This window comes from Pagrus major, chromosome 19 (genome assembly GCF_040436345.1).
Source record: "Pagrus major chromosome 19, Pma_NU_1.0".
NCBI classification, from domain to species: domain Eukaryota; kingdom Metazoa; phylum Chordata; class Actinopteri; order Spariformes; family Sparidae; genus Pagrus; species Pagrus major.
In genome coordinates this window covers 12,004,626-12,017,705 of record NC_133233.1, presented here as the reverse complement: position 1 = coordinate 12,017,705, position 13,080 = coordinate 12,004,626, and the positions used below count along the sequence as shown (strand labels likewise).

The window sequence follows — 13,080 nt, the reverse complement described above, 5'->3', positions numbered from 1 at the left end:
TTTGAATTGCAACAACTAAAAGGGGAAGCTCATCATTAGGTGTTGCACTTCAGCTCAGATTTGTCAACTGAAGTTTTTCCACTTTGATATCATCATCACCACCAAAGCATCTCATTGCTGCTCTCTCTCTCTTTCATTGTCTGGTAAGGATTTGTTTTCACTTATTTTACTTTGAGACAATTTTATTATTTTGTTATGCTTCAAAAACATATTTGGTTGAGTTTGTTAAATTGAACAAAAAGGTAATAAAACAGACTTTGCATCAGCAGAATATTGTATTCACTGAAATACCAGAAATTCACAAATGTGTTATTTTTCAGACTTTAAATATTGTGTTTGACACTGTAGTTCTGAAGACATTAATTGATCTCAACTTATGACACAGAGTTTCCTGGTTGTACGGTGCAGGTTTGTGTTGTAAATGTGTGCCATTTTCCGATTTCTTTACAGTCATCTTTGTAATAGCTCCAAAAATGCTTAAAGCAAAACTGCATTTCTATGTTTGTAAATCCAGGTGATGAGTGTCGTGTCAGTCCTGTGTGTGAATATGGTGACAACCAACATGTTGCTGAGTGTCTTCTTTGTTTCAGGTGAGCTGTTTGTTCACTCATTTTTATTTGGAGACATTATTGATTATTTACAGTTTGACATTTTTTTGTTATTTTTCCTAAATTCATGTAAATATAATGAACTGTGTTTTCTGCCTGAGCTCTTGTGTCACTGTGACAGTACTGACTTAGTCATCTGGAGCTGAAAGTATTTAGTCTTTCTTTTCATGAGGACTTTTTAAAACAGTTTGTTAATCATGAGTCTGGTTCACAGGTGCTTTGGCTGCCTGTCCTGAAGATTCAAACCTCTTCATTACTGCACCAAAGTATATGGAAGCACTGAGTGGATCTTGTTTGCAAATCCCATGTAACTTTAGACCTGAACCAGAACAAGGGTTTGACAACAGCAGAGAAATCTTTGGAGTGTGGTTTAAAAATGACCACTCATTTAGTAACAATCCAGACAATGTGATTTTCCACAGTAACAAGAGAGATAACATCTATCCAATGAAGATAACTGGAAACCTGAGTGAGAAAAACTGCACCACTTTATTTTCCAGTTTAATCACAAGTTACACAAACACATACTACTTCAGAATTGAGAACGACCCAATCAAGGCAACAGCTATTTGTGATCCTCTTCAAATAACAGTTGAAGGTAAGAGAGTTTTGTTTCTTTCAGTGAGTCTATAATGTTTGTGTTCAGAAAAGTGTTTCACTTTGTCAGGGATTTCAATTTTTATTTAAAAGTGTCTGTAAAATTGTCAAATTTTACAGATACTAAAAGCAGAACAAACTGTTATTTATACTCAATGTAGTTTCAATACAGAAGTGTGAGATCATCTTTGGCATTTAACAACAAAAAGACTTTTGTAATTTCTGCTTTATTTTTCAGTGTAAAATATGTGTCTGATTTGAACCCACAGAATCTCCTCGTCGCCCCAGAATTGAGATCTCAGATAATCTGAAGGAGAAGGAGTCTGTCACTATAACCTGCTCAGCTTTCACTCCCTGTCCACACTCCCCTCCTAAACTCACCTGGAATCTCCAACAAGACTCTCACAACAAAATAGAGGAAAACACAGATGGAAACTTTACAACTAAAATCCAGGAGACCATCACTCTGTCAGACCAACATGATGGATACAACATCAGCTGTTCTGCCACATATCCTGTGAATGAAGGAAAAGATGTTAAGACAGCAGAGGAGACAAAGACTCTCAGTGTTTCATGTAAGACAACCAGAGTTTGTTATTGGATCCTGTCAGGACATGATACAAATAAAGGATCTTATTCAGGCTCTCATGTTACTCTCATATCTCACACCTCTGTCACATTTTCCTCAGATGCTCCTAAAGACACCTCAGTGTCCATCAGTGCATCAGCAGGTAGCTGGGTGAACCTGACCTGCTCCAGCAGAGCCAAGCCTCCCGTCAGCAGCTTCACCTGGTTCAGGAACAGTAAAGATGGACCAATGAATGTATCTGAAGGACACTTTTACAGCTTTAATGTGACAGATGGAGGAAGTTATTACTGTGTGGCCACAAATGATCTCGGTAGTCAGATGTCATTAGTGATTGACTTTGATATTAAAGGTAAATACTGACCTGAACTGAATCCATAAGATTGATCTTATAAAGGCTGAATAGGTTTTGTTACATGTCTATTCATGACTTATGTTTGGTTTGTCACTAGGAGCAAAACCCCCTGGATCTCCACCATGGGAGGCAATTCTTGGAGGAATCATTGGGATCATCGTGCTCATGGTTGTCTGTGTTTGGTAAGTATGACATATTAAAGCAGCTAATGTGACTCAGTTACTGGGACTTAAAGGATAACTTCACATATTTTACACACTAAAGTGTGTTTGCATGTCTTGAGGAGGTCATACTGCACATGTGAAAAAGTATTGTAAAGCCTTTTGTGGGTCCAGAGGAAGCTGCATGTAATCTGATGAATTTCCTCCAGTGATGTCACTCAGTGGCTAAGTTGCATTGTGGGTGATGTAGGCACGAGGGCTGTAACAATATCAGATTTTCACTGGATGATTATCGTGGCCAAAAGAATTCAGGATAACGATATTATCTCAATATCTATAGAAAATAGAAGCTCTCAGTCAAATGAATACCATTGCTTATAGGGGAGGTGGAGTGTAGGGAGGTGGAGAGAGTCTTTTATTAACACGATATTAATGCTTCACTTTTTCAATGTCACATTTATTGTTCATAGCAGCTTATGATTATTGTCGTTAGCGGTGACACCCCTCATGAGCACCAGGTTTGGAGAAGCAGTCCACTGGTCTGCATCGCACTCTCATGACACTGTTTGACTCACGGACGCTTTTAAAACAAAGGATCAAAATGGAAACAGCAGAACAGAGATCACTTTTTTGTTCCACGCATTTTTCTTCCTTGTGAAACCTGACACCCACATTACCCAAAATGCAGCTCAGCCACCGAGTAACATCGCTGGAGGTAATTTATCAGATTACATGCAGCTTCCTCTGGAGCCTTCAAAGGCTTGATACTACTTATTTCACATATGCAGTAGAACTCCCCAACACCTGTAAACACACTTTAATGTGTAAATTAGTGGAGTTACCCTTTAAAAGAGCACTTTTTTCTACAATCAGTGTATGTACCAATCCAGATTTCTCATTAATGGTTTATTTGACAGCATCCTGAAGCATGCGAGGCGGTCAAGGTCGACAGATTTAATTCAACAACAGAATCAGGTGGGAAAATGCTAAACTGTTCTCTGTAGCACTTGATTTTAAATGCTTTGCATCTCTTGTACTGAAAGATGTAACGTATGAATGCATTTGGACTGAAACAATATAAGGTATTTTGTTGCTGTGTCCATTAAAAGCTGGATCACGGCTCCAAATCCGGATGACAGTCCACATCCAGATCCTCACAACACTTCCTGTTTTTACAGAGTCAAACAGGTGAAGAGCTGACCGTTGAAGAGCCAGCAAGGAGAAGAGAAGCAGAGGACGAAAACATCCATTATGGAGAGATTGACTTCTCCGTGCAGAAACCTAAAACTTCTTCTGATTTACTGCGGGACAGTGGTCAGCAGCAGGAGACGTTGTATGCACAGGTCAAAGTGTCCAGTACAGTAAAAAGCTCAACACAGGCTGCTGATGGTCCAGAGGATCTCTACGCTCAAGTGAAGAAAAAATGAGAGTGTTGTGTTTGTGGAAAGAGATCACAATTGAATAGGATTCATACTAAATGTACATTTATTTTTATTTATAGTTAATGTAGAAAAAGACTCTGAAGCATGGACAGGAAAATGACAATGTCACTTATCAACATGTCCATATGTGGGTTCTGACCTCACACAGCTGTTATAATGGGATTTATACATGTCTGATATGTTCCAATAAAAGTCCCAAATCTCAAGAACAAGACTCTACATGGCACCTGAAGCATTTCTATACACACATTGACAATGCAGTGTGGTGCATTTTTAGTATGAGAGTATTTTTTTTATTTTAAAAAGCTTTATTTCTGACAAGGTATTGACAAAATGACTCAGTTTCTTATTTGTTGCCTTCCCTTTTTTGTCCTCAAACCACTGAAGACACTGCTCCTGGATTTAAACATATTTATTCATTGCACTGTAACGGTGGTGGAAGAAGTATTCAGATCCTTTACTTGAGTACAAGTACCAATACAGCAATGAAAAAATACTTTGTTACAGGTAAAAATTGTACAATTTGTAAGAGAGTTGATTTTTTTTTGGGATTGTTTTTTTTAGGGATTGCAGTTTGTGACAGATTGGGAATGAGACTCATAAACGACTTTCTCACAAATTGGACCTTCAAGTATAAGTACATAAGTATGAAACATATACTGTAAGTACTGGTTTGGTCCCTCTGATTGATATATTAGGATATATAGCATTATTAATCAGCATAAACAAAGTTCTGATGCACAAAATGTTTCTAGTTTTTGGATTTTTTGTCAAATATTTGGTTTTTGGTGAGATACTGGATCATTTGGACATGTATTGAAATGGAACCATGAGAGAAGTTTAGAGGAGATAAAACACTTTCTGATGGAGCTGCTGATAAGTCATAGCAAACAGAAATGTGTCACTGACCGCATGCTGCTTTTTGCAAGACGTCAGAAGCCAAAAAGGTTGGAAACCACTGCTGGCGTAGTCTTTAACAGTCTCGTATTTTAAAAGCTTGTTTTATAATCCATTGTGTAAAATCTCCATCCTAAAGGTAACAGAAGCTGACAGATAAATATAGTTCAGCAGAAAGTGCAATATTCCTCTTTGAAATGTAGTTGAGTGGAAGAATAAAGTAGCATAAAATGGTGATACTCAAGTAAAGTACAAGTACTTCAAAATGGTAGTAAGTGCAGTACTTGAATACATGTATTTAGTTACTTACCATTACCATTTAACCACCCTCTAAAAGTCCCAATAATCACATTTCAACAATAACAATATTCAATTAATATATCCACAATATTTTCCTCCTGCATGTGATGAATAAGAAGAGTAGTGTCTTTATTTTTCTGGGATTAAATTCACACTCAAAAACATTGTTTGATGTATAAAACACTGCATCCTCAATTTATACCAATAAAGCCAAATAAGTCTGCTCTCATTTCACATTATAATGACTCCAAATGTATCATTTCTTTATTTAAAATACTTTTACAGTGTAAGCGAAACAAAAATGTGATAAATGGTCTGGTTGTACCTATTTCATCTCTTGTATGTGCAAGGTTTTCACCTGTTATACATTCTCTCTCATCATTTTACTGTATTTTCCATTTAATATCGCCCTTTTTGATGACTTGTTATGTACAATTTGACCACCAGGCTGCACTGTTGGCCATGAAGAGTCTGTTATTGGCTCTGAATTAACAGTACAGCTCTTTCTCTGCTGTACTTCTCAAAACATTAAGTGCAATTACCACATCAGTTTTTATTCTGTGGAGGCCATTAGTACTGTAAAAGGCCACCAACAGTCCTTATTACACTCTTATACAACAAATTCATGTCAGTTAGAGATCAGTATAGAGATAATTCTGCCTTGCGTTATCAGATCCATAGATAATATCACATACAAGTTGTGTCAACCACTTTTCTTTCCACTGACTGGTTTCTCACACACATAGATGCTGATTATGTGTGTGAGTGAATATGAGGTGGTGAGGTTTGTTGGTGTGTTACTGATGGAAACTCTCGCAGTCAGAAGCAGCTGAGCCGTCTGAGCCTTTTCTGTATTATTCCTGTGTTTGGATTTTTTTTGGTAGCCTATTTAAATATCATTATCATTAATAAATATACGTATTATATCATTTTTCTACACTCATGTAGAGATTTGACATCATACAGACTCGCAGTGAGTCATGGGAATAATAATACTAGCAGGATATCAGCAGGAAAGGAGAGACCTGGTATAAAAAAAGGGGCCATAAAGCCATAATGGAGGAAGTTGACATAGTCTTAATTACAACAGCTAAACAGGGAAATCGAGTGTCATTTCAGTCCTGTGTGTGAATATGGTGACAGCCAACATGTTGCTGAGCCTCTTCTTTCTCTCAGGTGAGCTGTTTGTTCACTCACTTTTATTTGGAGACATTACTTGAATCATTGGAGTGTTTGTGTCACTGGGTTTGGTCACCACCGGGGGTCAGGCTTGTGTGGGATTAAGTGGAGATTGTTATCTGCTTCTTGTAAACCGATAAGAACTGTACCATGAACAGACTGTACAGTGAAGTCGGCCATAATGCAAAAATATTGCTGCTGAAGTATATTTTATCTTTTGTCTTAATGAAGATTGTTTTAAACATTTTGTTAATCACGAGTCTGGTTCACAGGTGCTCTGGCCTCTTGTTCTTTAAAATCAAACCTCTTCATTACTGCACCAAAGACAATGGAAGCACTGAGTGGATCTTGTTTGCAAATCCCATGTTACTTTATACCTGATCCAGAAGAAGAGTTTGACAGCAGCAGAGAAATCTTTGGAGTGTGGTATAAGAGTCGTCCCTACAATCAAAACAATGTGATTTTCCACAGTGACAAGACAAATAACATCTATCCAATGAAGATAACTGGAAACCTGAGAGAGAAAAACTGCACCACGTTATTTTCCAGTTTAATCACAAGTTACACAGACACATACTACTTCAGAATTGAAAGCAAACCATTCAAGGCAACAGCTGTTTGTGATTCTCTTCAAATAACAGTTGAAGGTAAGAGAGTTTTGTTTCTTTCAGTCAGTCTATAATGTTATTGTTTAGAATGAAACGTGAAATCCAGAACACTTTTTAATTAATTAATTAATTAATTAATTAAGAGGTCTTTCACTTTGCCATGATTTTTTACACCGATTAAACACTTCTAACAATTTGACATTAAATGAACATATTTTGGGGCTAATTGAACAAAACAAAAACAAACAAAGGAAAAAAGTGCATGTTCTGTTTCAGCTTTGGCATTATAAAAACACAAATTAATCAATTTTAATTGATTTCTTTAAAGTGTTTGATTTGAACCCACAGATTCTCCTCGTCGTCCCACAATTGAGATCTCAGGTGATCTGAAGGAGAAGGAGTCTGTCACTATAACCTGCTCAGCTTTCACTCCCTGTCCACACTTCCCTCCTAAACTCACCTGGAATCTCCAACAAGACTCTCACAACCAAATACAGGAAAACACAGATGGGACCTTTACAACTAAAATCCAGGAGACCATCACTGTGTCAGACCAACATGATGGATACAACATCAGCTGTTCTGCCACATATCCTATGAATGAAGGACAAGATGTCAAGAAAACAGAGGAGACAAAGACTCTCAGTGTTTCATGTAAGACAACCAGAGTTTGTTATTGGATCCTGTCAGCACATGATAAAAATAAAGGATCTTATTCAGGCTCTCATGTTACTCTCATATCTCACATCTCTGTCACATTTTCCTCAGACGCTCCTAAAGACACCTCAGTGTCCATCAGTGCATCAGCAGGTAGCTGGGTGAACCTGACCTGCTCCAGCAGAGCCAAGCCTCCCGTCAGCAGCTTCACCTGGTTCAGGAACAGTAAAGATGGACCAATGAATGTAGCTGAAGGACACTTTTACAGCTTTAATGCGACATGTGGAGGAGATTATTACTGTGTGGCCACAAATGGTCTTGGTAACCAGACGTCGTCACAGATCCATTTGAATGTTGCAGGTAAATGTAGAACTGGACTGAATCTGCTCATTTATCTAACCTGCTCTCCTTTGTTTTAGTTCCCTGTAAAGTACCACAACAGACTTGTCACATTTCTACATTCAACCTTGGTTTTCTTTTAGTCACTGAGTCTTACTGTACTTTTCTTTTTGATGAACAGAGAACTCTGTAATATGGGGTTTGCATAATGTTGTCACAGCTCAAGGCTTAAACAGCAAGCACCATGAACCTTATCATTATTAAAGGCTAAATTCTACAAAAATGTAGAAATATCCAAATGAATTTTAATGTCTCATGATGAAGCTGACTGAATTTAATATAAACGCTCAAATTTGAATCTATGGTACAAACTGTACTGTACTGAATTCTTCAGTATAAAACATGTGTTTGATTTGAACCCACAGATTCTCCTCGTCGCCCCACAATTGAGATCTCAGGTGATCTGAAGGAGAAGGAGTCTGTCACTATAACCTGCTCAGCTTTCACTCCCTGTCCACACTCCCCTCCTAAACTCACCTGGAATCTCCAACAAGACTCTCACAACAAAATAGAGGAAAACACAGATGGGACCTTCACAACTAAAATCCAGGAGACCATCACTCTGTCAGACCAACATGATGGATACAACATCAGCTGTTCTGCCACATATCCTGTGAATGAAGGACAAGATGTCAAGACAGCAGAGGAGACAAAGACTCCCAGTGTTTCATGTAAGACAACCAGAGTTTGTTATTGGATCCTGTCAGCACATGATAAAAATAAAGGATCTTATTCAGGCTCTCATGTTACTCTCATATCTCACATCTCTGTCACATTTTCCTCAGATGCTCCTAAAGACACCTCAGTGTCCATCAGTGCATCAGCGGGTAGCTGGGTGAACCTGACCTGCTCCAGCAGAGCCAAGCCTCCCGTCAGCAGCTTCACCTGGTTCAGGAACAGCACAGATGGACCAATGAATGTAGCTGAAGGACACTTTTACAGCTTTAGTGAGACAGATGGAGGAGATTATTACTGTGTGGCCACAAATGATCTCGGTAACCAGACGTCGTCACAGATCCATTTGAATGTTGCAGGTAAATGTAAATTTTATCTGCTCCTTTCTCTTTTTTTTCTTCCGTTCTGTTGCCGTCAAATTTACTTTTGTTTAATTGTTATCATATCCGATCCTGAGAACCAGATGAATCAGCTACTGTAGTCATGTCATTCGCTCTTGCAGATGCGTCGGACCCCCCCTTCAGACCTCCTTCCATCCTAGTGCAGGTTTGATACGTTGACTATATAGTCTATGGTTTGATACGCCGTTCTGTGAGCCAATGGGAATTGAGCATGAGTGGTAAGGTTTTTATTGTATGAGGTAGGCTAGTGGTTCCGTAAATCTTGACCAGAGCAGTCCACCAAAGTCTGTCAGAACAAATTTAAGGCGAGAAATAAGCAATCGAATACATAGCCTGAAGCCTTGCAAAATGGATTCTCATGATCTCATGACCATGCTCACATGATCACATGATCACATGATCACACTATCTCCTCGATCCAATTACAACTGGGGACTTGGATGGAAGCTAGCTTTGTAGCTCCTTTCACAACAGCAAACTCAAGTTCATTCATTTAAACAGGCGTTTAACGCTTGAGAATGTCTCATCTTCTTTTATGCATCCTTGCCTTCCACGCTGTGAGAACTATTTTTGAATGAAGTACAAAATAGTGCAAGGTATTATATCTTCGGCATACACATTGTTCTTTTATTTGCAACAGAAATGTAATCGCTGTGATGATAGTTCGTTTTACAAGTGTGTGCACAGTTACCAGCCGTAGGCTATAAGCATTGCACTCCTCGTTGTGGCTGCACTTTGGATATGCTATTACTAATTTGGTTTCTGACATGATAGCCATTTCATCTGAAACATTATTACAAATGCACAGTAGTCTAATAATGAATACAGAACAAATGCACTTTTGGTTGCTGCATCTTGAATGTATTTGTTGTTAACTAAATGTTGGTGGTACGGGCACTTTACAGTGCTGAAGTCTTCACCTTACACGTGAAATACCATTTTGTCGTTGCCTTGTAGTCACTTGTATAGGGTTTATAGATAGCATCCATATGTGAAAAGCCAAACTCCAGCAATGCCTACAGCAGTTGTATCACGTGTCGACATCGAATCACATGTTCTTTTTACCACTTAATGTTTTACATTGGTCTTGTTTTTCCATCAGGACATCCTGTTAGCTCTGTGCACTGGCATGCAGTTCTCGGTGGAATCATCGGGATCATTGCTCTCATCTGTCTGGTTGCCTGTGTTTGGTGGGTATCACAAAACCACAGCAGATGCTTGACTCAGTTGGCAGTGACATGTCAGCCACACATGAGATACTATCTGTTTCCGTCAGAATTGACTGACACGCTGTATATTCATCCTAAAAAAACAGCCTCTCATGTCTTACAGGTATTTGAAGTCAACGCGCCCAACTCCACAACAGACTCAGGTGCATAAATACTATAAAACTTTACTGCACTGGGTGTTTTGAATGTTTTACATCTGTTCACAGAGGCTGTCTATCTGACCCACTGCTCAGATAATGATTTATTTATTTAAAGTACCTTCATCAGAGCAGTCTCTGGTCTGTGATGTATGTAGTTCTGATTGTGTCCAAAATTCAATTTCATTTATTTTGAGCTGGGCCTGTCATTATTTAAAATAAAAGGATTCTGTTTGGTTCGTGTTTATACAGGGTCAAACAGAAGAGGACGAAAACATCCATTATGGAGAGATCGACTTCTCCAGATGCAGACCTAAACCGTCCCCCGACTCAGTGCAGGACAGTGGACAGCAGGAGGAGACACTGTATGCACAGGTCAACGTGTCCAAGCCTGCAAATGGTTAAACACAGACTGCTGAGGGCCCAGAGGATGTCTACACTCAAGTGAAGGAAAATGGTTGTTGTTGTTGTTGTTGTTGTTGTTGTTGTTGTTGTTGTTGTTGTTTAGGATTCATATTTAATGTGCCTAAAGGTTTTATGCTTACAGCATGTTTTATATATGTGTTGGTGTAGACACTGGAGCCTGGACAGAAAGATGTTGTGCAGCTTTACATGATCAGCATGTTCATATTTGTGTGCTGACCTCACACAGCTGTTCCTGTTTGATCTGTTATTTTTATGTCACATATGTGCAAATAGAAGTCCCAAAGTGTAAATAAAATGAATGAAGATGATACCAGAGGCAGTTCTGTACACACATGAGCAAGATTTTGTTTAATTTTGAAATGTTTGTCAGTTTGTTTTGCAATATTTTCTATTATTTTTGAAATTTCGAAATGTTGTTACATAATCTAGTGTGTATCCCATTTTATTGATGCAGCCATTTCTTTTGAACATATTGATTAATTGCACTGTAATGAAATCCTTTTTGTCCTCCTTTGAATTGAAAAATAAAGAAATATAAGATAATTTGATGGATTCAATTAATCAGAAAGATATTCCTCCCGTGAGGAGAGCTGTGTGGTTGTTAAGTTGGGATCAAATTCAAGAACCTCTTCTGATATTAATGCACTGCTGTTGTATTCTGTGGACAACCACACCATGGTACAAGCTGTCCTCAATTCAAACCAGTCAAGCCACATAAGTCTCACTACTTTGCCTCTAAAGTGTAAAACCTCAACTTAAAGTGCTATCTGCTACAGTACTGTAGTTTACTGAAACAAGGGTCTTGGGGTGATGATTCTCTCAGAAGTAAATAAATGAGCATCTGAATTTTTTTTTGCAAAATTTTGATCTGTTATATTTTGAGAGAGTGGGGCAAGTCCTGCAAGTGGACATTACATTTAGTGCTGCATCACTCTAAATCAGATGAAAGATGACTACATATAAGCCTTAGGTCTACAGTATATGTGCATGCGTGTTGAAAGAGAGAGTGGAAGTGCATAAGAGAAGTGATCGCGAGGGAACTGATGATGTCATGCAAACCACAGAGAAAAAGATAAGATAGGAAGGGGGAAGTTGGTCAGTTGGTGTCTGCAGTGTTTTGCAAAACATTTGCTTAATCACTTAGTGAAGAAGTTATTGATACTCTATAATATTTCAGTGCCGGTAAGGGCATGGATTAAAGTATGCATGAAGTTACATGTAGCCTAAAAGTCCAAATTATATCTAAATTTCACTCTGCTCTACTCTTCTTCAAGCTGTGACATTAACAGACTTTTATCTGTGTTCCCTCTGTGTTTTTTTTTTTTTTTAGTCACATCTTATTTCTGATTTTCTGATGGGCACTTGCTTGGTTGCATGTCAATAAAAACCGCAACGGTTTCTCACCTCATTCAGCAGAAGGAGTCATAGCAGCTCTGTTGCCACATTCAGCCTTTTTTCCTTTGGCTCTGTAAACTGGTCTGTCTGCAGTGAACAGCTGTAAGTTTGACAATAAGAAACTCAGCAGGAGAAAATCATCTGAATCTCGCCTGGAAATATCCTCCTTACAATATAGTAAGTATTTACTAGTATGTTACTATTACAATATATCCAATACTTCCAGAAAAATAAGGCATATGGGCTTGCAACTAATACAATATACTCACAGTAAGTGAGTAATACAATCAAAATACAAAAATTATTTGCACCTGTGTGAGGTTAAGCTGTATCAAAAGTAGACTTCCTGATTCACTAGAAAATTGATGACTATTTCCGCTGTATTTTAAATTTGTGACATGTTGCTTGAAACAACAAATCTGTTTGCTTTTATCTGTTTATTGCGGAGTCTGTTTTGTCTGATTTTAAAACTAATCGTCTCTGTTTTAGCTGCAGGATTGTTTGGTAGAGTCAAATGTAACTGCTTTTTATGTTTGAATTTGATGTTTTATTTCGCTGCTTTCCATGAAAGGACGTGATATATGTCATTTGTTGGGCTTTGGTCGAGCAGAAATGAGCCACAAACCAATGAGAAGTTTCTTCAGTGACATTTTATGTCAATGATAATATCATTAACTCGCACACTTTGAATTTATTATGTTATTACCTCCAACAAGGAAGTTATGTTTTTGGTTTATTCGTGAGGGCCTGAGCAAAGACCTTTGGCAGCTGACTGTGAAGCCTGGCTCCATACGATAACTTCATAGGATGAATGTGAAAATATCATGGTGTGCATTAATAGATTATCTGCCTTACGCCTTATGTTCTAAAACAGCTCAGATTTGCCTTTACTGTCTTGTGTAGCTTTTTAATAAGTTCATCAAATTTGAGCTGGGAGTCTGAAATGACATACAATTTTTAAATGGCTGACTCCCTTTATTATCTCTTAATTTATTTTGATTTCGCCTTTTGCATTTAAATCAATTCAA

The 13,080-nt window shown here is 38.1% G+C and overlaps 2 protein-coding genes and 1 long non-coding RNA gene across 3 annotated transcripts; all 3 read left to right on the top strand.

The window, feature by feature from the left end:
• The first annotated feature begins 517 nt into the window (after positions 1-517).
• Positions 518-2,332, top strand: LOC141014317 (sialic acid-binding Ig-like lectin 14). The gene is made up of 5 exons (XM_073488055.1): positions 518-590; positions 823-1,206; positions 1,475-1,780; positions 1,895-2,143; positions 2,244-2,332. The coding sequence occupies exons 1-5, from the start codon at positions 518-520 to the stop codon at positions 2,330-2,332; spliced, it is 1,101 nt and encodes a 366-aa protein (XP_073344156.1).
• Positions 2,333-2,817: 485 nt separating this feature from the next.
• On the top strand, positions 2,818-3,963 carry LOC141014757 (uncharacterized). The gene is made up of 3 exons (XR_012180515.1): positions 2,818-3,022; positions 3,225-3,282; positions 3,486-3,963. It is a non-coding gene; the product is annotated as an uncharacterized lncRNA (long non-coding RNA).
• Positions 3,964-4,234: 271 nt separating this feature from the next.
• LOC141014316 (sialoadhesin-like) lies at positions 4,235-10,636 on the top strand. The gene is made up of 6 exons (XM_073488053.1): positions 4,235-4,256; positions 6,045-6,122; positions 6,398-6,772; positions 8,155-8,823; positions 8,967-9,010; positions 10,484-10,636. Exons 1-6 carry the CDS (start codon positions 4,235-4,237, stop codon positions 10,634-10,636), a joined length of 1,341 nt encoding a protein of 446 aa, XP_073344154.1.
• The last annotated feature ends 2,444 nt before the right edge of the window (positions 10,637-13,080 follow it).